The sequence below is a fragment of the Benincasa hispida genome, chromosome 9 (genome assembly GCF_027475165.1).
Source record: "Benincasa hispida cultivar pf3 chromosome 9, pf3_genome.v1.1, whole genome shotgun sequence".
Lineage (NCBI taxonomy): Eukaryota > Viridiplantae > Streptophyta > Magnoliopsida > Cucurbitales > Cucurbitaceae > Benincasa > Benincasa hispida.
Window position 1 is genome coordinate 25,566,549 of NC_143486.1, and position 14,804 is coordinate 25,581,352.

A 14,804-nucleotide genomic window follows, 5' to 3' on the forward strand; every position below is an offset into this window, starting at 1 on the left:
ATATCTCATATAATTACTAATTCCCTTAATTCTAATTTGAACGTTTCAAATTAACTTATCACGCTATTCTAGAGCTAGTCCGTTATGAGCTAGTAGGGGGACCTCACGGACCTACAGATCATGGGCTCCAACGATCCGAGATTAATTGGCTAAACTCATTAGACCAAATTAATCTCTATTCGTTAACTAATGGGTTATTCCACTAAAGCCCATAGTTGCACTCCCCTCACTGTAGATACATTATGTCCACATGATTTAACCATAATCAGCAAGTCGACCCTTCACAGGTTTTTCGTAATAACGGCTAGGTCAAATATCTATTTCACAAAGTGGTGACGAAAGGTATAACTTGTACAAATCTTTCCATTTTCCAATTCGATCTGATCCATTCGTTCGTCGAGCTATTTACTCGATCGCAGACATTTCTAGAACACCTCTAAAAGCCAATATACTATGCTTGCTAGTAGAATTCTCAAAGAAGCTGAAGCGTTATACATTAAAGCAGAGAAAAATCGTTTAGTGCTTATATATTTATATGCAGCCAAAACGTTAAGACATTATATGCTGGCGCACAAGATAAAGTAGGTTGTGGGGGCTAATCCGATAAGGTACTTGCTGTCAAGGCCTTGAGACTACGTCTTATTCCTCAAGTCCCTACTGATTCTCTAATGAACAACTGGTTTGTGATCCAATCACCAAAACAAACTCTCTCAGCCTAGTGAGAGGATGGGGCCCCTTGTTTAAGACCTGGATTTAGTACTTGAGAGAGCAACCTTTCTCCTATCCATAAATCGGGTAGGCGTGAACTCCGTCTTGCACCCTATGTCCCCAGCTATCTATCTGGTCTTACCCCTAAAATGGGAGTCTTATTAAGCTGGCGCTGTTGAGTCAACCCTCAACTATGCAAATCTAAGGACAATCCCAAATAAATAGGAGTTTATAGTTAGCTCAGGATTAAGATCGAGTTACCTAGGTCATCTAGGTGAAATAGTCAGTCTTAAACAGAAAACATCGTTATAAAGTAAGAGTGACTTATTTCTTGGTTCTGATCTTATGCAAACTCATTGCATAGGACGCTCCCACTCCTTATGTCATAACATGTACGAATTATGATCACATCGTATGTAGCACATTACAACTCTTTGTAACAACTACAGAGTAGACCGCATCCAATGATGTTACCAGAATAAGGTACCCAACCTCATTTATGTACCATAGATCATTTTGACTATTTAGTCGAACCTAATCCACTCTTATGTCTCCACATAAAGTTCAAGTACTCATACAATAGTCATGGGTCTTAGTTTATTGGATTTAGACTTTCGTACAATTTATGAAATCAATAACGAGTATATTGATTATGGAAAATGTTTATCATTTTACAAACTTCGAGTTTTTAGGACATAAGACCCAACACTACTACAGATGGTTGATCCTAACCATTCATGTGAAGACATGCGAGCGAAGATGTCCTATACAAAGAGTTTGTATAAAACCGAACCACGAGATAACTAGTCTCTTTATATAAACCCGTTGATACTTGAGACTTACATCTCACTTAAACAACCATAGGTGACATGACCTTAATCCTAAGTGTTTTGGGAACTCTTGCCTTTGAGGGCTGTCCTTTGATTAGTATGGATGAGAGTGGCCCGATTGCCAACTCAACAAGCCTACTTTTTGGGGATTTATCTGATTTGGGAACTGGGAACTCAGTTACACAAGATGAAATTCACTCCTTCCCCGAAGTAGGGGTAAGTAGATAGATTGCTCCCTTAAGGTCTGATTCTGGGTCTTGAACATAATGGCCACAGCCTCTCTTTGGAAAAGAGGACTCAGTCATAGTAGGGCTATGACTTATGTTCATTAGAGGGATTAGTGGTACTTAAGGAGTTAAATGTAACTATAGGGGCAAAATGGTAAATTGGTCCAGCTATATTTACAGGTAATCTGTGAAGAGTTATCGCACTGTTAATTGGTTGATATGAACACAACATATATCTGTAGTGGGGAGAGTGCAACTGTCGGTATTTAGTGGAGTGCCTGGCAGTTAATGAATGGTGGATCCCGTGATTAAAGAGTTTAGTCAATTATTCACGTACCATTGGAGCTTCAAACTACAGGTCCATAAGATCCCCTTGGTAGCTCAATGGATTCCAGTTGAGAATCAATTCTTGGGGTTTATTTGAAATGTTCAAATTGACAAGAGAAAATTCAATTATATATGATATAATTGGTGTGATGTATGAGATACATCAAGTGGAGAATTAATATAAATATGATTTACATTAAGTACCATAAAATAGAAAAAGAACTATGGTTATATGTTTCATGAGATGAAATATTAAAATTATAGGTTATAAATATAATATGGTAAGTTGGTTATCATATTTATTTATAATATTATTAATTATTTGATAATTATCTCTTTTTCTCTAATATCCAATTCATGGGAGATTATTGGTGGTTTTATGGTAATCGTGAGATAAAAGGAAAAAGGTTTTCCTAAAATTAGAAGGGTTGTTACTTTCGGAAAGAAACTCACGGAAATGCTATCAAGTGAAAGTGTTTCACTAAGCAATAGCTAGTAAAGAGACTAAACAATCGTGGAGTGTCACTATACGATAGTTCACTCAGTTGGTCGTAGCTAAACGATCACGTGGCATTGTCTATACAATAGGTTGTCATCTTCTACACGATTGAGCACATCGTCTATATGATAGACTGTGTCATCTCCCGCTTGCTCAATGTCTACACAATTGTTGTTCCTTCAGTATCTTCCTCTAACCGAGATCATATAGAGTCCACAACTCCTGGATTCTCACACCGAGAATACCAAGGTAACTATTGCGGTGGTGTCCTCACTCAACTCGATTGATACAAGGTTTTAGAGGTCGTTCGTTGGGTTCGTGATCGTTGTGTTCACTGTGTTCATGTTGATGATCCTGTTGCACCGGTCATTGTGTTCGAGGGCTGAGGTGTTGTTCTTGGATGCATTGAAGTGATCGAGAGAGTTTGAAGAATGAGTCTTCAAAGGTATGTATATTCTATCCCTTGATTATCTTGTTAGCATGCTGTAATTTCTAGTAGTTGCATGACCTGTTAGTTTTCGTTTCTTGTACTGTAATTGTGTATGCTCAATATCGAATGGAATTTGAAACGATTCTTCTACTGCTCATGGAAATCCATGTTTGATTTCCTTCAATTGGTATCAGAGCCAGATTGTTTTGATATTCCAAATTTCACTTCTGTTTTAAACTTCTTTTACAATCGTATTGGTTTTCTGCATTGCATTTAAGTGTTAAATGTGTTTGTGGATGGTGTTGATGAATGTTTACGGGTTAAATTGCCTCCGTTTGAAGCTTTCTTTTCGATTACAAAGTGCTAATTTATAAGGGCTCCTGCGTTTTTGGCATAATTAACAAGCAATCGAGTTTGTAATTCAAAGTGGTTGAGTTTGTTGTGTCATTCGTGATGAAGTTTCGAAGCATGAAGATGTTGTTCTCAGCGAGGAAGAAGACCAAAGGTTAGTCGTATCATGTAGCCTAAGGTAAATGATCGTTGGGATTTTGCTAAACGATCGTGTAGATTTTTCTACGCGATTGTGTAGTACCTACTGAACGATCGTTTAGCTAGGTACTACACGATCGTTTAGCTAATGCTAAACGATGGGGTAAAGTGTTTACTCTATCGTGTAGCGTTGGTTGCCCGATCATGTGGACGTTGGAGGTAAACAATCGAGTGGGAGCATTTGATGCTCATCGTTTAATAAAAGGTGCGCGCACTAAACGATTGTGTAGTTAGCATGCTTCATCGCATAGTCACTGACTACACGATCACCAAGTATGTGATACCTCACGCTTGCTCAGCGATCGTTTAGACGATTGTGCTTCACCGCATCGTTGTCGTTTAGATGATCGTATAAGGCTCGCATTGCATGTTGCGCGCTACACGATCGCGTACTTCATGCTTCATCGCATAGTCAAGGTACACGATTGTTGCTAAACAATCGTTTAGCTCAAGAAGCGTTGGTAAACAATTGAGTAAAGTGTTTACTCTTTCATGTAGACGATCACAAAGGGTTTGGTACACGATCAATGGAGACGCATTTCTTCGCCCATATGGTTCAAGACCCGATTCGCTTGTTTGAACCGAAGACTCTTTGCTATTTGTAATAGCTAGCTTTAGTTTTTAGGCTAATTATCTTGGATCATCAACTTTTATTTAATATACATGGGATGTATGTTATTTATATGCCATAGTGTATGACATATAGATTTAAAACCCACCTTAGGTTGTGCAATTATTCATGCATCATGTATTATAAGTGTTATAATATGGCATGGTGAAATTATAAGAGAACATGTGCATGCATCATGAAATAAAAGAGTTATATTTATGCATGTAGTAAGCATATTCATGCATCATCTTTATATTATAAGTGTTATAGCATAAGGGTGAATGGAAGCATGTTTGCTTGATTCATTGCTTGATTGTATAAGTGTTATATAAAAGTAGCAATGAATGAACAATGCATAGAGCATGACACTTAGGCTAATTTGTAAGCATCATGAATGCCTTGTATGTGTTTGCTTCGCATTGTGGATCGTTTTGGTTGTTTCTGTCATAAGCGTTATAATGGTTTTAAAATTGGATTGAGATAGACCTAAGTTCAAGGTTCTAATGGGATTAGCAACCTAAGTTTAATCTTTTTAAATTGGTTTAATAGGATTAAATTGATTGACATAAAAGATTAAAATTGTATTAAATCTATCTATAAGGCACCTTTTGTCTGAGGCGGGCTTTGTCTAGGTTGGGGTACTTAAGCTGACGGAAACGGAACACCCCTACCTAGAAACCTACTTGGAAAGGTGAATTAGATAGATTTTCTGCAAGCATGCAACAGTGGATCAAAGAATCTGTTAAAAAGCTTAATGGATGATGATCAAAAGTTGTTCAACTTTCCAAGGTAATGGATGGACTAGTGTGTACCATTCTAACGGGTGTGCCAATTTGTTTGCACGAGGTTTTTAGAGAAATGTGTTTTGTGGAGTTGAAATTATATTGATGTAGATTTAATGCGGATGTGGTTCGATCTTTAGCATTTGATTCTTTGATTCTCTCTTAGTTGAATGTGTACGTTTGATTTAAGGAAGAAAAGTGCATGATGTTCTTGAAGTTGAAATCTTGGAAGAATGATTGTATCTCCAAAGGAATTCAACCTTCAAGTAAGGTTAGTTTCAGGAGTCATGGTGTAAACCTCTAAACTTCTTTTACTAGTTAATTAAGTTTAAGTCCTCAAAATTATGAGTTTAAGATGTATATTAATGTCAATGGGAAGAATAAGTTAAGTATAGTGAATGATGCATCTCAAATGTAAGAGAAGGAAAATTTTCTAGGTGTTATGATTATATGCGTTCAAGTTGTAACCTAGTCGACGCGTAAAGAGTTGAGAATATCAATAGTAAGCCAGAAAAGGGCAAGAAAATTATTAAGTGTGGGATGCGCTATTCTCAGGTGAAGTAGGAACAAGTTAACACCTAGAGAAATGAGAGGATTCCATGCGTTGGAACTAGTAGGCATCATGCAACCAACTTGGTTGAATGATGCGGCCAGAGGCCAAGAAGGGGGCATTGTGGCTAAGTATAGCAAGTGGTATGCAAGGTTTATGCGACCAACTTTGTACCATTGTTAAAGGCTAAGTTGACGAAGGATTCGGCAGATGATCATGTGTTGAAGGGAGAAGTCTTAGATGGCCGCAAGGCCATGCGATCAAGTTTAAGCTGAGAAATTCAGCTTAATTAACGAGTAAGTAAGCCAAGTGGCAGCCTTGTAGATGTCAATAAAGGGATAAGATGAAAATTAATTAAACAAACTCTTCATACAAACCCAAGTATAAATAGGCTTAATTAAGAAAAAGACTGTTTTGCCAAAAAATTTCTAACACCTAAGTGAGGGGGTGTTGTTTTCATCTGGAGGCTTTGAAAGCTGAAGAACTCTCAGTCAACTAAGGGAGAATTTGAGGGATTTTCGATCGATTCTGGAGGAAATGATGCTTAAATTCTAAGGTAAGCAAAAGTTAAGATGTTTATAAGCATTTTCTTCAAAAGGAATTTAGTTAAACGAGTGTTGGAATTAAAGTTATGAAATCTGAAAGTTTGAATTTGGAATGGTATAGTGGATGAATAAGCAAGAAGTTGCATACGAAGAACAAGCAAGTAGCTGACTAAGTGATGTTATGTGTTAACGCATACAACATAGCCAATCCACAACGAAGGCAATATGAGTACATTGCATGGTGGATGTACGTCGCATAGATTGAGAAGTGTTTCAGTGCTTACCGAGCACTTTGAGAAAGGATTCCCAATTATTAGCCAAGTTAAAAGGTAGGATCACTAAGGATGGTCATTGTGTTAAGGATGGTTTTGATGCGTCGAACTTAGTTATGATGCGATGGCTATTAGTATGCAGTAAAGATAAGCTATGTGTCAAGCTCAAAAGGGAGCTAAGTATACTTACCAAGATACCTTTCATTTTCAGGGCAAATACAAATAGGAGAGGCATACAACCCCTTGGATAAGTAGCTTAAGACAGTGAGTAACAAGTTTTAATAAATATTTTCTAATGCAAGTTTTCTGAATGATTTCCAACACATTGACATTTCATATGAAGTTATTATATCATGATTTTCTCCAACGCATGCCTTAAAATGAATGTTGATCGCATGATCCATGTTCTTAAATGATGAAGTTATTTAAGAGTTTAGCATGTGTTTTCCAGTAAGCTTATATGCCATGTTTTATTGCATGATGAAATTAATCAAGTATATTCTATGTTTTACAAGGCACTATCCGTTGATATGAAACCATGAGGTATGTTATTTCAAATATGCATATTTTGTATATGTTCTTAAATGTTTATATGTTAGTGCCCTATACAAACCCTACTCTAATGTTGGTACCGAAGCTATGGTAAGGTACCCATATTACAATGATGTTAGGAATCCTTGACACCGAAGGTATGGTTAGATGGTTAGGATCCAATCCAGCTCTGCATGTATGTATGACTATATTATTGACGTTGATGAGATCGAGCAAAAGGGCTCTCTCTCAACTAAGATTGGTAGGGATTGAGCAAAAGGGCTCTCCCTCATGTTCAGGCAGTAGAGTAAGGGAGTTTTAGAAAGACGTTAATAAATTATTTCAGGGTTTTACATTATGTACTTTTATGATTTCAGTTCCCTTTTTTAAAACCCTGACTATGATTTAATAAATATTTCTTGATAAGCATGTTTATGTTAACTATGATTTAAAGTATGTTTTACTTAAGATAGTCGCTCACTGGGCTTCCTAGCTCACTCACTCCTTTAAATGTTTTCTTCCCCAGGTAGCGGTCGACATCCTAAGGCCTAGTAGTTCTGCCCATCAGTCATTTTTCAGACCCTCCGGAAGATTGCAGTCTAGGTGGCTCATAATGTTTTGTTATTGGTTCTTATATCCATGTCAGAGGTGGGAAAACAGAGTGGAGTTTGTGTTGTATTTAAGTTTGGTTCCTGATTTTGTTGTGTATGTTGATGTTGATATTTCTGGTTAGTAGCAAACTATATGTTTAAAGTTGTTGCTGAATTTATGTGTTGAGGTCTAGAGAATTATAAACTGCTAATCAGGTTTAACAGGTGCTAAAATTACAAGTTTCCAGAAGTGTGTTGGATAGTAGTTGTCATAAGAGGGATGACAATTGTTGTCTTCACATCTCTTCTAAGATTATAAGGGTAATTGGGGAAGGGTGTGACATAGGGAGCCTTCAGATTGTTGGGAGAATTCTCTTTAGGCCCTCTAAAGTGTAAAATTTATGACCTCCACAAATGAAGAGAACTCCTTTATTTATAGAGTTCTCATGTAGGCTTTGTGACCTTAGACTTGGTTTATCCATAGACTTGGTCCCTGGGTCCAACTAATTGGATTTGGGTCATATTTGACATTTGGGTCAAATTAAGACTAGTTTTGATCTCAATGGACTTTAGCCCAAATATAATATCAAATTGAACCAAATTATTTTATTTAATCCAATGGTCATGATGGGAACTTGTCAATTTATGTCTTTAATTTCAATTTAGGACACATGTCAACTTTTAATTAGTCCAAAATTTTTGTAATTTCGTCATTAATTTGATAAATGACGTGACAATTTGTGATTGGTCCAAAACTTCTCAACAACGATCCTTTAAAATAATGAATATTGATTTCTTTATTTATTTTTCTTTAGAGAATAAAATTTTCATTGATAAAATGAAATAAGGGGAGACCCTAAACACCAATAGGTGATTACAATAAAGATTTCCAATCGGGAAACTAGATAAGAATGATTAGAACTCTTAGAAGGAGTGCTCAGTTTTGCACCAATATAACCCAGTAGACTAAACCAAATCTATGAAACTATCAAACACAAGTAAAAAAATCTCTAAAGAGACGATTATTACACTCGCCCCATAGTGTCCAAAAAAAGCACGCAATATGTCCAATCAAACAGTCTTCTTTAACCATGAAACAGATAATTCACCAAAAGAGACGTTAAGATGTCAAAAATATTGTTAGAGTAGACTAATTACCAATCAAAAGCATCCAAGATAATATGTTAGAAGTGAGAGGCAAAGGAACAACGCATAAATAGATGAGCAAGGATCTCATAATTGCTCTGACACATAACGCACCAAAATGGAGAAATAGATATATAAGGGGCATACGACATTGAAGACGATCAACAATATTGACAATATCCAGACTAAGCTCCCATAAGGAATTTGTTGTTTTCTTAGGAAAATGATTCATCCAAATAACATAAATATAAATCCTTTGCAGTAGGATCCGTAATATCCATCAGGTAATCAATAAGAAATTTCACAGAAAAAGATGAAGATGGGTTAATAGGCCACCTCCACGAATCAGGAGAAGCACGAAATTCGATAGAGAACAACTATTGTGATAGGGAAGTCAACTCTAAAGTTTCAAGCTCATTAAAATTCCAACAAAGACGTAAATCCCAGCATACAAATCCATTCATGAAGGTTAATTTTAAATAATGTCAAATACATTTTTTTTACCTTTGAAGTGATTATAAGACCACCCTAGTCCTTAAAATTTGAAAAATAGTTAACACCCCTTTAGTAACCATTTTGTTTGTAGTATTTGAAAATTAAGCATATAAACATCTTTTCTACCATTAAATTTCTTGCTTAGTTATGTACTTTATACCAAAGTTTTCAAAAACCAAGTTAAATTTTAAATTTTAAACAAAGCTTTTAAATACTTGTTTTTATTTTTTAAATTTGGTTTAGTATTCAACTATTTTACTCAAGAAAATAAAAAAAATATTATAAAATATTGGGAGAAAACCAAGACTTGTTTGATAGCCATTTTGATTTTTAGTTTGTGTTTTTGGATACTAAGTTTATAAAAATTACTTATACTCGTGAACTTTTCTGTAATGTAATCTAGCAGTGTAAAACATAAACCCAAGTTTTGAAAACTAAAAGAAAACATAGTTTTCAAATTTTGTTTTTATTTTTGAAATCTGATTAATAACTCACATGTTTATTTAGGAACGATGAAAATCATTCTACAAATTTAGTGTAAAAATAAACATAGATTTCAAAAGACAAATGGTTATCAAACGAGACTCAAATGGTTAACGAACAAAATCTTAATAGTTAAGGCATTTAAAATCTGGGTAGCTACAAATACAACAATCAAACCTAAAATGTTAGCAAATATAACATAATGCAAAAAAATTGCAAATATAGCAAGATTTAGATCAGCTTCATGGTTTATCACGATAGACCATATCACTAATAAGAGTTTATCAACAATATAGTCTATCACTTATAGATTATGCTATATTTACAATTATTTTAAAATATTGCTATACACATAATTATATAGCAATAAAATTGCTACTTATATGTACTAACTTCTTAAAGCCTCCAAAAGCTTGTAGTTGAAAAGGCCAGAGAATGGAAACTTTGCTTTTTCTCATAATGCCTTCACCTTTTCCATCGGCTATTTGCCCTCAATTAGTAAGTTCAATCCATTAACTTATGATCTCAACAGAGGTTTACCATAAAAGAACAGAAAAAAGTGCTCCAAAAGTAATGATCAAACTCTCAAAGACATGAAACCCCACACTTTTCCAGCCAACTTCAATGAAATAGCTAATTAATAACAAATATTTGTTATATTCTACATTCGATCCTAGCAAGTAATTGAGATCTAAATATAACATTTTAGGGAACTTTAAAAGATTTAACATGCTGTACTGACCAGTGCGCATCAAAACCTTTTGCCATGGCAGCTTCTGAATATAACTGACTATGAATGATTCATTAGCAAACACAGCCAAAACAGCACATAGAACTACTACTTGCAGCAGGGAAAAAGTGTCTCAGGATTCCACAACTTGGCCGAGTAAATTCCAGAAGTTACTAGTAAAAATCACGGGTCTGTGCAGGTCAGGCTGGGTTGGATTTATGGCAAATGTCAAACCAACATACCGGTTTAAGGACTATGAAGAGAAAGAGGCCAAAATCGATTCTTCCTGAAAGATGACCCAATTCTGACAGACAAAACCAACCATCTAAACTGAAATGGACCAGCAAAAACTTTCCAACTGAATCTGATATGCAACTTTTGGATTTGATACTTCAGAAAGCTGAAGTAACCAAAAGAGTATACTTCAAACGGATTGAATTGAGTTGGTTTGATCAGTTTTGTAGTATAAAGTGGTTGAAACTTCACTCACACACATCTTGCTGGTCAACCTTAGAAGTTCTCGAGTCTCGTCGTTCAACTGAACATTGTCCATTTCCATTCTTTCAGCAACAATGAGAGGCATTTTCCCAGCTTTTGCATAGGTCCGCAAGAGAGAATTGTATATCTCAGTATCCACATGACCAACATTTCTAAGAATAACTAACAACTGCTCTGCCCCTTCAATGTTACCCTGCTCCTCGAGTTTCTTACAAACTTCTTTAACCAACCTCTCATCCCCATTCCATTTCTTCACGCTGCCAACTGCATTCTTGAGGAAATGCAGCACTTTCTCCATCTGGTTCTCTTTCAAATAACCCCATGTGAGGAGCTCCCAAGTAGTGTAAGATGGAACCATTCCTTTTACCGACATCCGATTGTAGAAATTCTCAGCTTGTTCCATTTGGTTTTTGTTGATATAGGCTGCAAGCAATATATTTGAAACCCGAGTATCACCCGTCCCGGATACTGACTCCCATTCGGGATAGAGTTTCTCAGCTTCCTCAAGCTCATTAAGTTTCACAAGAGAGGATATCATGCAAGTATACTCACTATCACTCATCTTGCGAAAGGATGACTTCATCTTTTTCCATATCCTGAAAACTCCATTCTTATCCCCCAAATTGGTATATAAGCTAAGAAGAGATGAAAATGAGATTCTGTTTCTTTTAGATGCCATTTTCTCCATCTGCTTCAAAGTAGATGCTGCTTTTTCGGTAAGTTGTTTTTTGGAATATAAGTTAGCTAATGTGCTAAATGATACCCAATCCGGTTCAGTTTTCGTCTTCTTCATCTCAAGGAAAATGTTTTCTGCAGCTTCAACGTCATTTTGCAAAGTGCAAACATTCAACAAAAGATTATATGTTACCACATCTGGTTTGGTGTTCTTCTTTAATACTTGAATCACATCAGGAACCTTCTCTAGCTGCTTGTTTGAGATGTAAAGAGATAGCATGTGGTTGAAAGAAAGAGGACATTTTAAGAAACCAGATTCAGACATTTTCTCCATTAAAGCCTCAGCTTTTTCACATAGATTATTTTGAACGTATGTGTGAAGAAGAGCTGTGCAGACCGATTGATCTCTCATTCTATCAGGGAGATCCTCGAAAAACTTTTCTGCGCTATTCAGGCCACGGATTTTTGCAATCAAATCCAGATGAACTGCATAGTCACCAGGTAGCAGTTTCATATCTTTCTGTAATGTCATCCATTCACACACCTGCATGGTGGAAAAGCTCAAGAAAGATTACGCATGGCTCAAGGCCGTCTTCAGATCATACAAGCTATAAGGTCCAAGCCTCAAGGCCATGTCAGAGGATTTTTATTCATCTATTTTACTTTATTTTTATGAACTAAAGCAAAATATTCATTGAAATTATATTTCAGCACCTCTGGGTTCACCCTAACCTATCTATCTAAGGGCCCGGTTGGTAACCATTTGGTTTTTAGATTTTTAGTTCTTGAAAATTAAGCATGTAGACACCTCTTCTACCTCTAAATTGCTTACTTTGTTATCTACTTTCTACCAATTTTTACAAAAACCAAGTCACCTTTTAAAAACTAAAAAAAGTAGTTTTTAAAAATATGTTTTTGTTTTTAGAATTTAATTAAAAATTCAACTCTTTTACTTAAGAAATATGAAAACCATAGTAAGAAATTGAGAGAAAATAAACTTAATTTTGTAAAGATCAAAAACAAAAAAACAAAATGGTTACTGGTTTCATATGTACATTATCTTGAGTCAAATTCCAAGCTCTACAAGTGTTATTGTAGCAAGAACATATGATTAAATTTACCCTAAATGATCAGCTTCTGGATATCGTAGCAATTTAATATAATCAGAATACCTTTTGGAAGCTAGTCCACTTGATTGTGATTAAATTAAACAGATGCTAGAAATGATGAACTATACGAACATCAGTTGAATTGACACTACTCTTCAAGTGAAAATCAAGTGAAGAGAACAAATTCGCAGCACAAGTAGAATACGAGTTGCTTCAGATCACAAAATCAGTATAATACATCGCGCATTTACATTACATGAGTTTTCACACAAGATGGAAAAAAGGAATTGAATACCTCAAGTGCATGCTTGTAGCGCTTGAGCTTGCGAAGTTCCCGAACGATGCGATTGAGCTCGTACTTGCGAACAGTGTGGCCCTCTTCTTGCCATTTTCGAATGGCAATCACGGCGCTGCGTTTGGGGAAAGTGAGACTCATGAGCCTTCGCCCAAGCGTGTCTCGACCACCGCCTGTGCCGGAGACGATGCTGGCGCTGACTCTGGCGCCGACGCTGGCGCCGCCTTCTAGTGTTTTGTTCTCCGCCGCCGCCATGAAGGCTTCCCCGGAAAATCGGCGGGCGGCAGCCGTCGCTAGAGAAGGCCGCAACGAGCGGAACATCGTGGTCAGGTTATGAAATGACGGCGACGATTTAGGAACTAATGTGGCGACGATTGTAAACGACGGCACTAAAGAAAATACATAAAACAGGGTCGAGTAAAATCAATTTTTATTGATTTGCAAAAAAGAAAAAAGAAATCAAATTTTATTAGGTTTGGGTTCATTTGATCTTAAAATTTTGAAAAAGAAGAGAAAATTATATTTTTTATCCCTAGATTTTGGATCTAATTTCTATTTGGTTTCAATATTTTAAAATATTATACATTTAGTCATTGAGTTTTAAATTTTATTTCAATTTAGTCCATAAATTTCAAGATGTTATAATTTTATTTTTGAGATTTGAGTTTTATTTCAATCTGGTTCCTAGGCTTCAAGATTTTGCATATTTAACCTAAATTTTTCACTAAATACACTATTTTACGTCAATTTTTATTAATGGATTAAAAGTAATTATGAAGTTAAATTTTAGTTTTAATTTTAAAACTAATAAAAAAGAGTGAAACTTAATTTATTTTAATTATTTTAATTATTTTTAATTTATTAAAATAAATTAATACTAAAAATGAAAAATGAGTATTTAGTGAATAATCGAGGTTAAGATGAGTAAATCTTGAAACATATGGAACAAATTGGAGCAAAATTCAAATGTCAAGGATAAAATAATAATTTTTTGAAACTATGAACTAAATAGAAATTATACCCAAAATCTAGAGACCAAAAAGGTATTTTTCCCTAAAAAAAATATTTTATTGGTTCTTGAATTTTGGATTTAGTTCTAGTTTGATCTATATGTTTAAAAATGTTACTTTTTAAGGTTTAATTTTGATTTCAATTTATTTAATATATTTCAAAATGTTACAATTTTATTTTTATCATTTAAATTTTGTCTTATTCTAATCATTATATTTTTGTTATTATTTTTTTTTTTTTACTAAATACTCACTTTCAATGTATATTAAAGGTGTGTTTGGAAGTGATTTTGACATGGTTAAAATCACTTTTGCCATTGTCAAAATCAGTTTCTTCTAAAATAATCGTGTTTGGTAAGAAAATAAAATTGTTTTTTGAAAAATAAAAAATAACTTTAAATTGATTCTTGGTGACTTTTCTTTTGGCGATTGACTAGGAACCACCTCCAACATTTTTCTCATACTATTGAAATTTTGAAACACCCATATTGTCACAAACTTTTTTTTTTTAAAAAAAAAAGCCCAAAATTGTTAAAAGTTATTATAAGTAAATTAATAAAATTAGATATTTATTAAAATTCTCCGGAGATCTTCGTCGACCAACTTTCGGCTACCGTTCCTGGAAACCATTGCTAGTCAACCTTCGACGACCACTTTCTGACAATCATCACCAGCCAACTTTTGACGACCACCTTCCCCTGACCGCTGTCAACCAACTTTCGGTAACCGTATTCCAGCAACAGTCGCTGGCCAACCTCCAAGCGATCGTCGTCGATCGACTTCTGATCACGTCTCAGTTGGCTGTTTCCTGACAACCAACTTCTGGCGACCGTTTTCCTAATAAATGCTGTCAACAAACCTCCAGTGATTGCTTTTCGGCTACCGTTGCTTGTCAATTCCGACAACTGTTTTC

General features: G+C 35.3%; 1 protein-coding gene across 1 annotated transcript; it reads right to left on the reverse strand.

Moving 5' to 3' along the window:
• Positions 1 to 10,181: 10,181 nt before the first annotated feature.
• On the reverse strand, positions 10,182 to 13,342 carry LOC120087292 (Pentatricopeptide repeat (PPR) superfamily protein). Its single transcript, XM_039044240.2, has 2 exons — positions 12,882 to 13,342; positions 10,182 to 12,021 (listed from the first exon to the last, which is right to left on the reverse strand). Exons 1-2 carry the CDS (start codon positions 13,200 to 13,202, stop codon positions 10,729 to 10,731), a joined length of 1,614 nt encoding a protein of 537 aa, XP_038900168.2. The 5' UTR covers positions 13,203 to 13,342; the 3' UTR covers positions 10,182 to 10,728.
• Positions 13,343 to 14,804: the final 1,462 nt, after the last annotated feature.